The 19,009-nt window shown below is 40.6% G+C and overlaps 1 protein-coding gene across 6 annotated transcripts in view; it reads right to left on the reverse strand.

The window, feature by feature from the left end:
- The window catches only part of USP28 (ubiquitin specific peptidase 28), a 42,162-nt gene that overhangs the window by 14,282 nt on the left and 8,871 nt on the right, over nucleotides 1–19,009 (reverse strand). For 3 of the 6 annotated variants that reach the window (XM_073320522.2, XM_073320521.2, XM_073320519.2), the window contains exons 3-16: nucleotides 17,415–17,547; nucleotides 13,146–13,251; nucleotides 12,118–12,280; nucleotides 10,832–10,918; nucleotides 10,069–10,206; nucleotides 9,489–9,562; nucleotides 8,270–8,346; nucleotides 7,605–7,753; nucleotides 5,285–5,412; nucleotides 4,989–5,084; nucleotides 4,555–4,734; nucleotides 3,579–3,799; nucleotides 3,170–3,240; nucleotides 475–703 (exon numbers count right to left, since the gene is read on the reverse strand). In XM_073320522.2, the coding sequence (XP_073176623.1) occupies nucleotides 475–703; nucleotides 3,170–3,240; nucleotides 3,579–3,799; nucleotides 4,555–4,734; nucleotides 4,989–5,084; nucleotides 5,285–5,412; nucleotides 7,605–7,753; nucleotides 8,270–8,346; nucleotides 9,489–9,562; nucleotides 10,069–10,206; nucleotides 10,832–10,918; nucleotides 12,118–12,280; nucleotides 13,146–13,251; nucleotides 17,415–17,547 (1,852 nt within the window). Of the gene's footprint in view, nucleotides 1–474; nucleotides 704–3,169; nucleotides 3,241–3,578; nucleotides 3,800–4,554; nucleotides 4,735–4,988; nucleotides 5,085–5,284; nucleotides 5,413–7,218; nucleotides 7,300–7,604; nucleotides 7,754–8,269; nucleotides 8,347–9,488; nucleotides 9,563–10,068; nucleotides 10,207–10,831; nucleotides 10,919–12,117; nucleotides 12,281–13,145; nucleotides 13,252–17,414; nucleotides 17,548–19,009 lie in introns of those variants that run through there. The other 3 variants (XM_073320525.2, XM_073320520.2, XM_073320523.2) reach the window with 2 other exon arrangements.

A 19,009-nucleotide genomic window follows, 5' to 3' on the forward strand; every position in this document is an offset into this window, starting at 1 on the left:
ACATCCTTAATTTAATGGGGGACAGATTAGCCCGCATATGCCTGCTGCAAGATTTCTTTTACCTTCCTCTGAAGCATCTGCTCTGGCGACTGTCAGAAAGACAGGATACTAGGATAGATAGACAAGGGGGCTGACCCAGTATGGCAATTCCTATAAGCCTACATTAACCAAGCTATTTGAAACAATACTTTAGTATCAACCCAAAAGGTCTGAACAAGCGCTCACTTGGGCTGGTGAATCAAGCACAGGCAGGACAGGAAACATCTCACTTCACATATCTGTTTTGTTTCCAACTTCCTCTTTGGCCATGGCCAAATTAAAATCCCCTTTGTCACAGCTTCCCCACCCACAGAACAGGGATAACACTTACTAGTGTCATAGTGGAGTTGAGCAGGTTAATGATCATTCAATGCTATGAAGGCAACACATACTACACAAGTGACTAAGTACTACCTGCAACTTTGGTTCCAGTACCTGCAACAAAGTAGGACAGCTTATCATTGATGTACATAAGACAGTAGGCACTGGCATTCCTCAGGCCTCCATATGAATCTCTCTCCAGTTCTTCCCAGGATGATTCTGTCACAGAGATGTCATTGAATTTGAGCCAGCTCTTCCGGGGCTGGTCATATATGTAGGCCCAGTAGTGACCAGCATTTGCTTGGCCCTCGTGAACCAGGACGGCATGCAAGCGATAAGGAACCTGAAAATTCACATGAACAGGATTTCCAGGCTTATCTTTAATGGATGAAGTAATCGAAAATCTATGAAGACATTCACAGCTGTCATATGCTTAAAAATTGTCCATTTGTACATTTGACTGCCTAATGCAAACAGATTCCCTTCCCCTTGATGAGCTCAGCTTAAAAACACTTCTATCCACTACCACAGTGTCACTATGACATCCTAAGCCTGACCACCCCACTGGTATCCAAACCTGTCAAACTAATTTTATGTTCCATGTGTGGAAGTCATCATATCTCATCTAAATTATTTAATGAGTTTCTTACTACTGGGGCTCTTTTTAAAATGTTTGCCAGAGACCTATGATGTACCAGACACAAGTTCTTCTGGTTTCTATTGCTGGGGCGAAAGATAATTGGAACTTGGAGCTAAGCCCCCTTGCATTTGCATTAAAATCTGAAACAAAAATTCTCAAGCAATCAGCCTGGCTGCCTGTAACAGAGCCCTGTGCCTGGCACAAAAAGTATTTTCAGGATTAAAATTGGAGCAGCATCCTGCAAGTGTTTGTTGCATATATTTTTAAAAATACACTTCCTACAGTGGCTTTGATTCTCTGAACACACCTCTGTAATTCCAAACTCTAAGATTACCTGCACTGCTATGTGGTGACAGAACGTATTGCAAAGTACACTACCCAAAGACCCGCTTCTCACATCAGAGAGAATAGTCTAGGCTGATAACCAAAACCCATCCAAAAATAATGCCCTCTCTGTAGAGTCTACTCAGAGGACGGTAGTTCCCAAGGTCCTTCCCGCCCAAAGTATCTGAGTGACACGGATCAGAGGATACTTCATCACTCTCAGATCTTGGGAATCTAACACAACTCTGAGGACATCAGTGTATAATTTTCAGATGCCTGTTCAACCTATGCTTCCTGTTCTTTGATACAGAAACAAATGAATCCAAGAAGAGCCTGGGACTCTCAGTAACTGGCTGCTCTACTCGCAGGTAAAGATTCAGAGACCTCATGCCCTGGTGGATGCAAGAAGTTCTTTTGCAGATAGGCTCAGACTCAAAACCACCAGGCTCTTTCTCCAATAGATCAGAGACCTCTCAGGCAAAGACTTAGGTGCCCTCTTGGTCTGACAAAGTCCCATCCTGCTTATGTGGGCCCAAGATCCAGGCTCATTCCTAGGCCAGTTCTTGCTGGAAAGCCTTTATTATCTGTTTGCAGTATTTACTGGCAATGCAGTTCCTGGCTGGTGGGCAGATGGAGCAATTGCCTATCTAAGGTGTTATATACATTGCAAGGCATCCACAGTGAAGGTGACTTGATAGAAATATTAGGTCAAGGACAGAAGTCTTGAAATCTGAACACTTTTCCCAGGCACAGAAAATTTAATTGTCAGAAAAAATCCAAACACAAAACAAGAAAAAGCTAATGACAATCCCTTTTTTAAAACTCTAATCCTAATACAGGGAGATGACTAGGTTCTGCATCCACTGAGACTGAAAAGCACAGAAATGAGACAGTTGGCAGTGGAGGAGTTTCTGGACTCTTGGTTCTAGAAAACTGGAAGAGAGCTCATTCCCACACTACCTCTCGCCCCATCCCCAACAGCTTTGAAACAGGTCCAGTCACCAAGTAGCAGGGCAAGAGATCTCACATCAGGTATCTACTGAGAAGGTGTCATGTAAGTAGGTAGAACTACAAAGTGCGATTCAGTAGAGAGAAGAATTCTGAGCCCTAAGCCAGGCCATCTTGCACCGAGAAGTCAGCTATCTACAACCGAGACCACACAAAGGGGCTAACCTGTTACATACTAACGGGAAAGGGCAGCGAAATAAAGGTTAGCGTTTACCTCAGTTTTCATCAAGAAAGCTAGGGGGGAAAAACACTGACACTATTTCTTGAAAATCCTTAAATTTTTCAAAACAAGATTTTCCTGGGGAATTTTTGAAATATGCTAACGCAGAAAAAGTAAATTGACCACCAACAACTTGGATTTCACTTTAGACAATGGACATTGTTCAACTGGTAAACATAGTAGAGCATGACTACCCTGCTACTCTGCAGTGACATGGGGAGTTCATCCTTCATGGTCTTTGACCAATCCAGATATCTATGACTCTACAACATTCATCTTAGCATGTGCAGGTGCCCAAATGCTAATGGAAGAAACTGACAGAGACAAGTATTTATCTAAGATTATATTAAGTGCATTATATTCAGTTTGTTTTTAGGTTCATGGATCCTATTATTCACCTACTAAGAACACCATTCTAAATAAGTTATTTCCCTCCTCAGAAAGGCATGTGTTTCATTTCAAAGTGAACTTGGCAAAACATTTAGACACACACACCCTTCCTATGTACATGCATGCGATTTCTCCTAATATTAACGTGACCTATAGGCACACACCAGCAGAACTATATAATTTTAATGAGCCCCTATATGAAAACCTAACAAAGCCACACTTCCTACCTGACGGAGGACAGGGTCACCATACATTTGACCAATGGATTGATTGATTCTGGTAATACAGTCCTTGAGATCTATTGAGAAGAACAACACTGATCATCAACTTTGTTTAGATAGCGCCCCCTTAACCCCAAATACATGGCAGCACAGAGATACTCAGAACACAGGCCCATGCCTGCCCTCGGATACAGTCATGCAGTTACTACCACAGAAGTTAATGGAAAGTTGTGCATGCTTATCCTGTGATAGACCAGGGCCCTGTCACAAGACATATAAGGATATTTCTATACTAACGGCTGAAAAGCAGCCACCTCTGGGGTGGAGCATGGTTCAGGAGTTATCTAGCTGAAGCTACCAGAAGGAATTTAGGTTAGCAAAAGGCTGAAATGCACGATAAATACTTGGGGCCAACCTTGAATGTCCTGCTCAATCTCGCTCCTCCATCGCTGCAGGCACGTCCTAACTAGGCTCATCTCCTCCTCTGTGACCACACGAGGAGCTGGGCATTCAGGCATTTCAGCTGGTAAACAGGAGGGCTGGGGAAGTTTGCTCATTAATTCTTGCTGGGCTGGAGGGTTTATCAGAGTGGATTCTGCGCCTTCAGTGTTCTCAGTATTTTCTGTTTCTAATACACTATGAAGCAAAAACCACATACTGATGGACACATCATTCAGGCTGCTGTTTCCAGAGAGCATATGCAAGTTCACATAGCTTTAAAAAAATATTCAAGATCTGAACAAGCAAGTTTCCATCCCAGATGATGCCAGGCTTAGACTTATTCACTAGTCAGGAAACAGTTTGGCAGCCTATAAGCTTATTAAAGTGCAGTCACTTCTGAGAAGACCAGATCCCAAGACAAGAGGTGATGTAAAAGTTCAAGTTCTTACAGGACTCCACAGTGAAGCATAGAGCCACAATCCACAGCACTGACAATTCCTTCCCATTTTACCAGAGAACTCGTTTACTTGCTTGCTTAAATTTAGAGCGCAAGCCAACCATGGTGGGCAGATTTGTGATAATTCAATATTGCACTATTTTAATGGTTGATGAAACAAAACAAATGATTACTACACTGTGCAAAGAGTTCATATAATTTATCTCAAGATTACTGCTTAAACATAGCAGTTTGACTTTGTATCTGGAGAGGAAAAAAGCACAAACTGGATGCAGAGTGTTATCTGCACAGACTGGTAGCACCCATCTGGGAGCAGGGATACTCAAAAGCAGGGACTAACTGTGTTGGTATTCATACCACACATCCCCAAGGTTCTGAGTGCCTAGACAACTGAATCACACGACATAACAGCTCCTGGAGCAATGATCCGGGACTCTTTAGCTCAAAAGGTGAAAGCTCTCTCTTTAGCCAACAAACTTTTTTCTTTCCTCACCTATTTTGCTGCAGAGGTTCATTCAGACCACAGCACTCAGCTGGGGACTGTGCGGGCATCATCTGAGAGTCCTGAGCAGAGGGAACAACTAAAGGTAGCTTTGTACTGGCAAATTCAAGAACATACTGCAGCATGTCAGGTAATGGGAAGCGGCTTGGGCCAGAGCCATATTTCATGTATCTAAAGAACAGAAGCAAGACAGCAGAGGTCTGTTAACTGAATCCTCACACAACTCATTGTACATGGAAAGGAAAATAGTATGAGCAAGCCATATTTATTATAAAATATAAATGCCTAGTAGTTGCTGGTTATACAAATAACTAACTGCTGTGTTACTTAAATTAAGATCTTGAATACAAATAGCCCTTATTCAATTTCATACCTTGTTTAAAGAGAAAAACACCAACTCCTGGGGGAGGGAGTTGGATGCTTACCTTTCCAATTTCTGCTGCAGAATTGCTATTTGCTTCCTCAACTTCCTGGTCTCCTCTCTCTTCCTTTGAATAATCTCTTTATTGCTGTACAAATACCTAAACGAATACCGCCCCCCCAAAAAAAGTGACTGAGTGAGATTTGTATACCTCTAAGCTCTGCATTGTCTCTCATATGCATACATTTTAACATTTCCCTGCTCACAGACCCACCCACCCCTCTATTTCTCTAATTAGAATAAAACAGAGCAAAGTGTGAGGAATCAGTTTTGAAATACAACAGTCTTGTAAAATCTCACCTGTCCATATAAATAATCTGGGGAAATTCTAGTTTGTTGTGAATCTTCTCTGGCTGCCCTAGTGACTGATTGAACTCGAACCGGGAGAGTTCAAAGGTTAACACGGGAGGGAGCTTTGTAAACCAACGCTGTAACAAAAAGAAATGCCCCAACCAGGGCACAGGTTTTGAGAGGATTGCTGAATGGCACATTTTATATTGACAAGTTATTCTGCCCCCAAATAATTTTTTTCCCTTATACATACGAAGCGTGTACTAAATCAATATGAATTGCTATTTAGAAAACCTAATTTTACAAAATATAAGACTTCCACTTTCATTTTAGACCTTCACCATACAAAACATAGTTAAATAATATCCAGAAAGTCAATATTTGATGTCCAGGGCACTCAGATTGATAGACTACCATCTAGTCAAGGAGCGAATTTAGAATAAGTTGGCTAATGCTACACTGAAACAATGTATGTAGGCCCAAGGCCTCAGAGAAGGAGAGTTACTTCACAATGCTGTTGGCACGCAATGAATATCAACAAATAGCAGCCCGTAACCAATCTCTGTGCACTCAGCTATTCAGCGACTCTTGGTCTATTCAGAAACTGTTTAGCTTAAAAGGCACAGACAACAGACCCAACTTCTCAATATTTGGAGTGTGCAATAAGTGCCACACTGAAAAGATTATCCATAGTTGCATTTATACTTTCCCCGGCTCCCAGTTTTCAAGAATATTTCTAACATCCATTGCCAGAAGAATATTTCACACATTCTTACGCAGTGCCAGACAGACAGTACCCTCCCCGTTTTGGGCTCCTGATAGTACTCTAAGATAGTACTGCTCTGAAAGATCCATATCAGAAAGCCAGAACACAACAGTTCATCCGCGGAATCAAAATGCACCAATAATATTGACAGTGACGGCCAATATTAATGTATATAGAGGGAAGCTGCCATTTATCATGACCCTTTTGAGAAAAATCAACCAAACATCCTCATAAACAACAACAGAAGGGAAATGTTTATAAACCTGCTATTGAGGTAAAGAAACAGATTTCCAGTTAATCCTGCTGCAAATCAGGCTTCAAAACACTCACCTAAGGTCTCAAAAGATAAAATGCACTTTATTTTCCACGTCCCCTATCATGCAGTCCACTAGTCAGGATATCCTGAGAAGTTAAATTAATGAGCACAGATTTTCCAATCACATCTCTTAAAAATAAAAGTGAAAGTCCTTGATGCATGTCCTGGTTTGAGACACTTTCCCCTATTTTTCAGTTAACCATTTAAAGGAACTACGTGCCATGGACCTCTCCCATCACCTGTTTAACTCCATCTTGCTCACACTGCTCAAGATTTTGCACTACACCAATCCTACCAGAAGTCTGCTTCAACTGTGTCCATGTGGCACTAACACAAGAGCAGCAATCACCAAAATCAGGTAGTTGATTCCAAAGTTAGATGGGCCTTAAAACAAGCTCACCCTGAAGTCAAACCTCTTTTTCCTTTTTTAATTCAAGTCACTGCAACTCATCTTTCAGGCATTCATCTAATGAGTGAAACTTCTTTTCCCCTCCCCCTGTTACCACCAACCCTTGCAAACATCTCTTTAGCATTATCTTCCAGCACCTTTTTAACATGGCCTACAAGCTAATTTCCCTCAGTCTGCCTTCACATCACATGAATCCTTCCATCATTTTAGTTGACCTTCTCTGTAGTCTAACTTTCCCATTGCTTTTATCTATAAAGTGAGGCTGAATGCAATGTGTGTATCTTAACTTTTTAATTTGTCACAAAGTTAAGCAGCTTATGATCGGCTCATGATTTGAGTAATTAAAAAAAGGAAAAAATAATCAGCACAGGCAGAAGGTTAAGAGTTACAATGAGAGAGAAAAATGCACACTATAACAGGGAGAAAAAAAATACAAATTCCAAATGGCATACCATAGAGTTAAGCACTGTACTTTTACCCTCCGAAAATATGGAGGCAGTGGTTCTCCCCTACTCAGGTACAGGTAGGCTTCAATAGAAAGAGAGAGACTTTATCACACTTACACATCAGAAGCAGGCGCCTTTTTAAAAGGGTAAACTCCTGGAGTAAGTTACATTGGACAACAACGTCTTTACAAATAAACTAGGGCTTGGTGGCTTAGATATCAACTCACATTTAACAGTAATGTACATTTAACAGACTGACCATGTAATGTTTTACATTTGGTGAAGAGGGAATGTTTACAGTCACCATTTTAAGTTACCAGGATAAAACAGGACCTCCCTGCACTACATTGACTGCATCCTTTCAAGAAGAGCAAACAATACATGCAACCAACCTCTTGTCCATACTTCACTGATTGATCAGAAGGTAGTGGCTCAATCTCCCCTTCTACCATGGCCCCTTCCAAACATTCGTTCAAGTTTCGATAACCGTTTACCTGAAGGGGATACTGGCCAAAGGTCTCTATCTTGGAAAAGGTCTTGCCTGAATAAAGGAGAAGGAAAAAAATATAAACCACCTTAAAACACCAACAGAAAACACTCTCTCTTCTCTAACTTATTTTATCATATACAACTATATGTTTCCTACCAAAACAACAGCTTGTAACGCTCCACGAAATCTTGCAACAAATCACGCAAGATCTTTCATCGGGCAGGCAAGTTACACATGTCATCACAGTAGAGAAATTAGGCCCCTACGGCTCATCTTCTCTAGAGGTGAGACCCTTTACAAATCTATGTTCATAACGGTAAGCATTTAATAGAGATTATTACCCTTTGGAGAACAAACTTTACATTATATTCGCCAGCACTAGGACAACTATATAAAGATACTCTTATCTATACACCTATTGTAATAGCGAAGGACCAGACAGACAATCTCACCAAGAAACTGCAATAACACACAATGTCACAAATCACATCATAGATCTACACTACAGCAACAATCAAACCACTCAAAAAAAGAATTAAACGTAAAACAAAAAAATCTCTAACTTACCCTCATGGACCCCTTCCGTCAAGAAAGTCCCATAGAAGAGTTGCACCATTGGGTTCTCTGATTTGTCTTGAGGGCTGCTGTTTTCAAAAGGAGATTGTACGCATTTTGTTAGACAGAAAGGGAGCATATGGGTGAGTTACACTTGCCTTTACAAGAATACACATATATTAGAATTTTTATTTTGATGGCATCAACAAAATATAACCAACATTAATATAACTGGAGGAAAAAGTAGCAAAAATGGCTCAAAACACAAGCTATGAGGGAATAGGTTGTGTGTGTGTTTAAATCCTCAATTAATAAGTAAGAATTACATATGCTGCCCTTCCCCCCCCCCTTTTTTTTTAAGGCCACAAGGTATTAAAATGGACTTAAATTTAACATCTAAACCTCAGCCTTGGGCTTTGTGCCTAAAAACAAACCAAAAGAAGAGAAAGCCATTAGTTTGTACTAATACTGATAATTATACTCTATATTTTGAAAGTGCCTTTAGAAGGATCCCAAGATGCTTTTGTAAATATCATCATCCCTTTTATGTAGATAGGTAACACAGAGGTGGGAGTGACTTGCCTAGATCAGGTTACAGAGTAAGCCAGTGGCAGAAACAAGACTGCAACCCAGGAGTCCTGGATACTTGACTTCTATTCTAACCCATACTTGCTCGTTCTGGATAAGTTTGCACTCAGAACTCCAGTTATGCTTTTTTAACATGCCCCTTTATCCTTAAGGACAAAAAAATTACTCTTCTGCACTTAAAAAAATCATCAACAGTTATTTAAGTGTAAAAAGCAGCTGATTTTCATACAGCGTGACCCCATACACGTCAAGACTTTTTATTATAATTGTAACTATCACACTACAGATTAATGCACTATTCAATATGAATTTACCCCATTGGCTGTAACAACTCTAAAAAATACAATATGGAGTTTATTACCTGGTGGACAATCCATGTTGAAGAGTTCCATAAAAGCCTATGTACTCTGCAGGTCACAATGGCACTGAATAAAAGCACCTATCTAGGGAAGAAGTGCTGATGCAAACATAGAATGCTGAATATTATTGAAAAGGGATTATCCTGACTGGTGCAGTGAAGAAATGGTTTCTTCATTTGCCTAAAATATTAATTTAAACTCTAACATCTATTAGCCAAACAGCCTCATTAAAAATCTATTTTTCTGGACATTAAGTAAAAACAACCCAAAACATAAAAACTCACTTTACATTCACAGAAAGCTGGAATGCATCCTCTAGCCAATCCAGAAGCTTGTGCGTGACTTCGCTCACATCTTGCTAAAAGAGAGCCAGAAATTGGACAGTGAAAGATTCTACCAAGAAAATGCTTTGATATAAGCAGGATTTATTAAAATCTCACACTTTTTCAAATATACTCACAAAACTATTGTGGTATCTCTAACCATGTGAATGACCTATACGAGCTATGTGTTGTTACCACTATTCTAGATCAAAGATGAACACTTTGTCCTGCACTGTACTAAGTCAGAGGAAACTATGCTGGGGACATGGAGAAGAAGTCAAGTTCCAAATCTGATGATCCCCAACAGCAACTCCGATAGCAGTGAAGGGACAAATTTCACACTGACTATTTAACCGTCTTTTTGGTAGGCACGTACCTTTCACTGTCATGTATCTTTAAGAGAGAGTTTTACACACACTTGTCAGGTGAAACACAGACAGGCAAGTGTTTGGAATTATAGTAGCATTAAGTGAAATATGACTGTTTACATCTTTGCTAGGGCTGTTCTGAGAAAAGCCAAGAGGCATTGTATCCATTTTACCTGCTGTTCGTCAGCTGATTTAAATGCGCCTTTTAAAAGTTCCAGTGATGCAGTGGGGTCTACAAATTTACGATGTGTCCCCAACATTAAAGCAAAGAGACACTGAAGTTCCTGCATGAATGCAATATTTCTCTTTTCCTAGAAAAGAAGAGAGCACAATAGTCTACTGCTCAATAAAAGTAGGACACATATATGAAGAGGTAAATTACAGGGCCAGCACATAGGAGGTTAATACAAGGGACAGTCTCAGAAGAGACCAACTTGTGTTAGGAACCCATATCTCCTTCCCCATGATGCAAGGATCTTTCTTGAAAGCAAATCTGATCGTGAATTAAGCACATGGGAGAACTGAAGAATTTGCAATGGTTCCTCAAAGTGGGAAATCTGGGATCAGGAGAGGTGCCAGAAGTAATATGGCATCTAGAATAAGAAGGCCAAGCTGTACTCTAATATTCTGAAGTTCAGACTTGAGCTAGAGACTTGGGGTATTAAGGAGAGGTAGGGGGGAGACTGAGAGGAAACAAGTCCTGAATTTCCAGAGTCACCAAAACAGATTAACAAGACACAGATTTTCCACTCTCTCTGCAGTTCCTAGTTTTTGAGAAAAATTTATGAGAAACTTTCAACCATTTCTGTGATAACGCATTGTCCTCAAGAGCAATTTCCCACCCTTGTCCACAAGCAGCAGCTCAGTTTTTATAGAGTCACGAATACAAACTGCCAGAATCCCCTGGAAGAGGCAGGCATTTCCAGGAGAACTTACACTGCGACTTCGACAATTCTCAAGCATGCGCTGTGGGAGAGAATAACCAAGGACCAGCCTACGAAATTCCGGCAGCTGGAAGAGAGACTGAAAGGAAAAAATGGTTAAAAGAGACTGTCCGGGCTGGTCAACTCAAGTCTGGTCTTGGGTCTCATCTTCATTTCCCAAGTCCATGTCATTCTTTGCAGACTGTATGTTTTCTTACCCACCCCCAAATTCTTCAATGACTTTCTCCTCAAGAAATAAAACCTTTAACAGCTCTGCCCTTCCTCTTCCCCAAGACTCAATTCCCTCCCTCCATGCCAACTAAATTTTTCAAGTAAATTAAAAGAAACCTTTTGAGAAAGAGTGAGGAGAGTTCTTCCATTTCACACTGGAAATTGGAATGATAGGGCAGGGGAATCAATCATACCCCCAGAGAAGCATTTCGGTAACTGTTCCCCACTTCGCCCCAAAAACAGAAAAAAACCCACCCCCGACACTTATCTGCTGATGTAAAAAGAGCCCAAAGAATTAAGTGTGTTTGGTTCTTCTTTCTGCTGTCTCTTCTCATTTTACTAATCACTAATAATAATCATTAATGATGCACTCAGACTAGTTTCTTATTATTTCAGGCATCTAAGCCACTGTACTCCATTAACTGGAATCGGATACACCATATGCTGTGGAGCCAGCATTCACTCCAGTAAAATTACATTATCACCACTTTACCAGTCTGGCTTCTGTCATTCAAGAAGTATTTTACCATTGCACCATGACACAGGACACATATTTGTGAATAATAATAAATACATAGATATATTTACATAGCCTTTTTTTCTCATTTATCTCATTTTTGCCCTGACTACTTGGCTGCTGTTTTTGAACAAGATCAGAGTAAAATATTCTGCCACATAAAGAAAATCACACTATAGATCATTTTTGTTTAAAACGTGAAGCAGAAACCTGGCGGGCCTGCACAATCTGCTCTCAAATCTTAGTTATGCAATTGAAGTCTCTCAAAAAAACTGCATCCCAGGGTGAAGACACCCAGTTTTTCTTTTTCTATTAATGTGAAGTTGCTGATAGGAATATGGAGAAATATAGACTAGCTAGCTGGCTCACTGTGACCTTGGAAAAGTCAACTAACTTCTCTGTGCTAACATTTGCCCACCTGCAAAAAGAGGACATTACTTCCATCGTGGAGGTGCCACAAAGCTTATTTAATTGCAAGAAAGGCACGTTTTGACCCCAAAATGGCAGGCGTTACAAAAGGGTATAAAGCATTACTGTTACCACTGCATTACCTGAATGACTGCGCTAAACCAGCATGTATTTCCAATGTTCTTCATGCCAACAGGCCAGTCATTCACTCTCCTCCAGTCATTCTGCTTGGGATTCTCTCCCCAGACTTCACACCGTTTCCTTTTGGAGCGATTTTTGTTTTCAGCAGCATTTGCTTTGTGGGGCCTGTCAGAGGACAAGTATGCAAACGTCACATTGTAAGAAAGCATCCCCAGAGTCTTGACAGCCTTTTAAAAGGGACAGAAACTCATTTTGGTATGTAAGCTTGGCTAGTCAAGTAACCACAACAGAACAAGACAAAAGGAATTGGACACTACTGCAGTCCCAAACAGGAGACATACATGGAGCTGGCTCACAGACTGGCATACAGTGCCTGTCACCTCTAGGACTATTATGTTATTATCTATCTATTATATTACAGGTCAGGGTCACATTGTGCTGACAGATACTCACAGCCATCCCATCTGCCTCACAGAGCTTCCATTCTTAAAGGTGAGAGGTAGTTGGGTGAATCAAATAGGGCCTGGAGGGTTGAACTGGTAACAGTACTACAAACTTTTTTTTCATAGACCTACATGTCAGATTTGTAGACAGAGCATATTCTGTTTATTAGTTAATGGAGATAAACTCAACAAACGCAACCCAGTTAAAAAGGGACAAAGTGAATGGCTGTTTAGTAACCTAGTGCCTAGAAATTAAGGCAGGAGGCCTCAGTACAGTTCTTAATGGATAGGACCCACAAAAGCCTCTACGTTGGTCACATCGGTAGAGGTGGCAGGGACAGGATTGGCCATGAGGATAACTAGCCTTCAGTATGGTAGTGCGGTACTGCCAGTCTCTCCAAGTCAGATACAAAGTACCTTGGCGACAGTCCCCAGAGGGTGATAGTGGAAGCACCTTCCATCACCACTAAGTCCTCTTAAGTTGAATGAATAACATTTGTTTTACAGTTGATAAGAACGCACTCTGCATAAAGCCCCAGGGTCCAGGTAGAAGCAAAGAACAAAAAGCAACATCCACATTCATTGACCTGTTCGCATCTCTTTCTACTGCTTGAACTTCCAGAGACTCCAGTAAGCTGAGAGCAATGACTGCCTGGAGGTCATCTTTGTTATCAGGAGTTAGATCAATCACATCTGGAAATTGAAGTGGAGTTATCAGTTTTACACTAGAAGCAGTGAAACATTTTAAAAAAAAGGCCAAGGACCAAACAATTTTAACACAATTTTGCTTCATTAATGCAATTAAATCAAACAGCAGAAACATCACAACTTTAAATTAACTCCATGTCCTTTTAGTTTAAAAAATAAATACTCTACAATCTAGCAGTGAGCTGGGAAAAAGGTGTGCACTCCACGATGCTACTGAAAGACCAGGATTTCTTTACACCTTGATTAGGACATGGGAAGTGGATAAGCAGCAGTCTGAATTGGTCTAACAAAAGGAAAGTGAATGGGCCTTAATTAAAGTTCTTAGTACCATAGAGTCACAGATTCCAAGGCCAGAAGGGACCATTGCGGTCATCTAGTCAGACCTCTTGTAAGCCAGAGGTCTTCTGCCCCCAAATAAATCCTAAATCATATATTTTAGAAAATATTCAATCTTGATTTAAAAATGGTCAGTGACGGAGAATCCACCACAATCCTTGGTAATAGTTCCAACGGCTAATGACCCTCACTAGTAAAAATTTGTGTCTTATTTCCTGTCTGAATTTGTCTAGCTTCAACTTTCAGCCATTGAATAATGTTATACTTTTCTAAGATAGACTGAAGAACCCGTTATTAAATATTTGTTCCCCGTGTAGGTACTTTTAGACTGTAATCACCCCTTAACCTTTTCTTGTTAAGGTAAACAGATTGAACTGCTTGAGTCTATACCTCCAAAGTGTTTTATCTAATCCTTTAATCATTCTTGTGGTTCTTCTCTGAACCCTCTCCAATTTATCAACATCCTTTCTTAACTATGGGCACCAAAACTAGACACAGTTATCCAAAAGCGGTCGCACCAGTGCAAAATACAGAGGTAAAATACCCTCTTGACTCCTACTCAAAATTCCCGTTTATGCAGCCAAGGATTGCTTTAGCCCTATTGGCCACAGCTTCACATTGGAAGTTCATGTGCAGCTGATTATCCACCACAACCCCCAACGCTTTTTCAGACTCACTGCTTCCCAGGAAACCCCCCATTCTGTGTGTATGGCCTAACGTCTTTGTTCCAAGATATATACATTTACATTTGGCTTTATCAAAATACATATTGTTTGCTTCCACTCAGTTTAGCAAGCAATCCAGATTGTTCTGTATTAGCGACCAGTCCTCTTCATTAATTACCACTCCCCCCAGTGTTAGTTACTGAAATGGCTTTAAGAAATAAAGGGGTTTAGTTTGTTAACATTTTGTGCAAAGACTTGGCATCAAATTCAAGTCAGACATTGTGTACTACTGGTCCCATATTGAGTCTTGCGAATGCTCAGCCAATTACAAGGTCACTTGGTTTGCCACCTATTTGGGAGTAAGAGAGTGAAGAAAGCAGCCATTTTGAAACAGATGGGCCTTAAACAGCAGAATAAAATGTAATTGACTGCCCCCCCCCCCAGCGACTCCTGAATATGGTGCTTCTTATTTTATAAACCTGTTTAGTGCATAACAGGCAGCTCAATTAGGGAACGCATTGTTTGTGCAGCATATTTGTCTTTTACATGATTAAAGGAAATTCTTTCCAGTTACTTGTAAGTTTAGATTTATATATATGTTTCCTTAAATTTTAGCTTATATTTATACTTGGGGTTTTGTTTTGTTTTGTTTTTAAAGCATGTAATTGCTTTTAAAAACAATTTCCAGTTATTCAAACTCCTCGTTCACAGTAATCTGTCTGGGAGAAGGTCATCTGGCCTATTGTCTAGGTGCTCTAGCTGTCAGTAGCGTTATTCAGCTGTGCAGTAACACAAAACAGATTTAGCTGCTGAGCAGCAAGAACCCGTTGAAATGTGGTAAAGTAAGCCCCTCCCAGAAGTTAAAAATACTTATTTGATCTTTAGATATTTGAAGCATGGCTCCGTGCCCCTGCCAGATACTATCTTTCCAACCATGCTTCTGGCAAAAATCAGCTCTTGGCATTTATCTGTTTCCAGGAAAAGGGTGCAGTAAGCTACCTTCTAAGGAAAAATCAGCAGTGATTTTACAGCAATTAACATCAACAACACAGCTGTGCTTGTGGTAGCAATTGTGTAATATATAATGCAGATGGGGCACAGGCTATTTACCTTATGCCATCAAAGCCTGTCTCCACCAGTTGCTCCAGGTAAAATTTTCAAAATCAGCTAAACCCTATTGACTTGCAGTGGTCCCAAGACACTTAAGACACTCAGGTGCTTTTGAAAATGTTACCCTTAGTGGCTGCGTATGTCACTGTTGCTCTAACATCAGTATAATTTTATAGTACAGACACACTCGCAGGTACTTAGGACTACTATCCTGCTGGTTCTTGGGGCCTAGAGGCTGGAGTAAGCTCAAAAATGGTAAATGTGTGAGTGAATGAAGAACTACTTCTCCAGCTGAAAGAGAAACTGGATAGCGAGGAAGTTCTTGTGATAAAAGCAGCTGGTTGTTCAGTGGGCAAGACCGATCAAAGAGTGGAACACAAGCTTCAGAGAAAGTGCTTGAAGACTAGTTTAAATGCTCAAGAAAACACTAAATGGAGGAGTTTGGTTTCCCCAGGCTGCTAACAGGTATCTGTAGAAAGAAGTACATGTCTTAACAACTATCCTCAGTTCTCTATGCTATGGTGTATGACTGCCTTAAGGTCACAAAAGGCTACCAAAGCAGGGGAAGCGATCAGAGAAGGTCACAAGCCTCCAGGAAGAGCTGTTAGTTCTTAGCAGACAACTGATTTTAAAAATGAAAATAATTTCAGCTGGACAACTGGCATGCTGAGCACTGCTTATGGCCCTATATTCCAGTCTTTAGTTATAGTTATTCTTTACTTGTAGGATACTAGAAATGGATGGAAAACATTAAGCTCCTTTTGGCTACCTGAGTTACAAGGCCCTCCCCAATGAGAGCTTCTTAAACCCAGTCCTGGCCAAAGTCCTTCAGCCACTAAACTTCTGTAATGCTGTACAATAAGGCCGTCTGTATTTTATGTGTTGACCATAATGTTCTAGTTTTCCAGTTGGGTGGCAGGACCTTACTTGGTAATTATTTTGTTTCCTTCTTAACTGTATGTTATCAGCAACCACTGTTTGTTAGTTCTACCATGCAACTCATGGGCATGGAAGATAGGGCGTTTTGCCAATCACTTAAGAGGTGTTTACTTGACCTGGGAAAAAATGTCAGCTAAGTGGAAGTACTCTCAGAAACACTGGACATTCAGAGCCTGATCCCAGGAGCCTGAAGTACAAGAGGGCCACAGAATTAAAACCCAACTGAACACACAAGAGAGCACTCTTAATGAGAAATAGCATCCACCTGGAAATAAATAAGAAAATAATCTTATAAATGAGAATCAGTTTAAAAAAATCAGGTAGAGTGAAAGTAGGGCTGACAATTACTAAGCAATTTGTTATTGCTAGAATTACACGACTGTGCCATACCATTCATATTTTATGTGAAAGAGTATGCTGTAAAGCAATGAGGGCACAAAGAAAAAAAATCTAAGAGCCTAGCACATGTTTGCGCAAGACAAATAAACACTAACAAAGAGGTCCATAAAACTGAACCAATTTTCAGCAACTTCAAATCCTGTTAAATGTACACATTCTTTAACCATTTCACTTGACTGACATTGGTTCAACTAGCAAGGACACCCTGCGCCGGAGCTGTACCTGCCCTATGCAACAGAAAGGGTGAAACAAAAAGGTGGAGTTCTAAAGTGGACTCAGTTGTTCTCTGTTGCCTCGCTATAGGAATTCAAAGTGACAGTTCATCCACTTGGTGAAAAGAGCCGAAGTGGGGCTTATATAGGGCACAAGCCTTGTGGTAGCCCAGCAGAGTGAATTTCACCCCCAGCAATTTTGTATCAGTGATAAACCCATCTCACTTTCTGAGAAAGAGTGACCAGGAATGCACACAATATTCCTGATAAGAATGAACCACTTACTGGTGGGAAAAAAATGAGGAGTACTTGTGGCACCTGAGAAACTAATAAGTTTATCTGGGCATAAGCATTTGATAAAGGAGGGTTTTAGCCCATGAAAGCTTATGCCTAAATAAATTTGTTAGTCTCTCAGGTGCCACAAGTACTCCTTTTCTTTTTGCTGATACAGACTAACACGGCTATCAGTCTGACACCTGTCACCTACTGGTGGGGCGCTCTTTGCCCACAGCACTCCCTTCACAGTCAGATGGTTCCGCAGCGACTGCTTCCTGGCCTGGCTCTTTAACACGCTCCTCAGTGAGGAAGTTGACTGCTTCTGTTAGGTCACCATTTGCGGCCTGAGAGGAGAAAGGGGGGAAGGGGGAAATAGCCAAGCACCCATTATTCCAGATTCTTTTATATACATCTGAATGAAAATCAACACCATGCACGTGAAACAGAACACGCTGGCACCAAGTCAGCTTTCTCCAGCCATGAGAAAAAGCTGACTACCAGAAAGGAGTTAAAATTTTAAGGCTGAAATTTGACAGATGATAAACAGTTAGGGTTCATTCTACACCGTGTCATTCAGTCAACTCTGGTTCCCTTAAAAGAGATTAGGGCATTCACAGGCTCGAATATCAGGAAAATATTTAAGCACATACTTAACTTTAAGCATGTGAGTAACCCACTGAAATGAGACTACTCATGTGCTTAAAGTTAGGCATGTGCCTCAGCATTTTAGTCAACGGAAGCCTTATTAATGGGTGGAAGCACTGTGTCCTCAAGAAGTCATGAGTGTGGCCCTCTGCATTGCTTTATAATTGTAAGAATGAGTAAAGGAGCTACAAGGACCACATGTTAAACACAGCCCATACAGCCCATATCACAAGAGAAATAACTTTAAATAACATGGGTAGACAGACCTAGTTAGTTTTAGGGAACAAAGCAATGTTAAAATTTACAAACAAAATGCTTTTTCCCTCCCAAAACTCTGTAATCAATTAATTCCCTTGAATTTAATCCAATATTTTACTACAACTCCCACTTGAAGAAACATTGAAGGGGACTTTTCTGTTTGTTATTTGTTAGTTTCCTTCTTTTTAAAAAAAAAAAAAAAAAAAAGTCTCCTTGTGCACAGTCAGCATCAACAGCCACCTCCTGGCTGACAGGCCTCAAGAGAACAGTCTCCAATGGTCCCACGCTAGGTAATATTAGTACTGTACTACCCTTCATTCCCTCCCAGTTTTCTGTTGCAATTTATAATGCATACAATGATTTACAGTAGGGATCTTTCCAGGAAAGTGTTTCTTCTTCTACCCAGGACCTCTCATATGCCTCTCTTTAGAGCTTACGTTGTTCTGTTCCCAGTTCTGGCAAAACGACCACAAGGCTGAAAGCACAAACCATAAGTCTGTGGTGGTTGTTTCAGCTGTGGAGAATTGTGAAGACTGTTTAGCTGAAGGAAAACTTATTTTACTCCACACTTTTATTTATTGTTATGCTTCAGTACATACATGAAAAAGCCCACTTGAGACAAACCTCAGTGTTCCCCAGAAATGATTCCAGCATGTCAGCATAATACTTGTAGTTGCAGAACAGACTCTTAAAGCCTACTACTGGAAAAATATGGGGACTGCTCCTGTTGTATTTTGATTCAAAATGTAGAAGAATGGCTATTAATCCAAAGAAGGGTTACTCCCATTCAGCCATAACATCATATGCTGCACTCATGTATCCACCCACTCATGTAGGTCTCATGTCTTGAAAAGAACAGAAGTTAGACAGGGGATAACTTAATAGGTGACTTGATCCATCCTC

Source organism: Lepidochelys kempii, chromosome 22 (assembly GCF_965140285.1).
Source record: "Lepidochelys kempii isolate rLepKem1 chromosome 22, rLepKem1.hap1, whole genome shotgun sequence".
Taxonomy (NCBI): Eukaryota; Metazoa; Chordata; order Testudines; family Cheloniidae; genus Lepidochelys; species Lepidochelys kempii.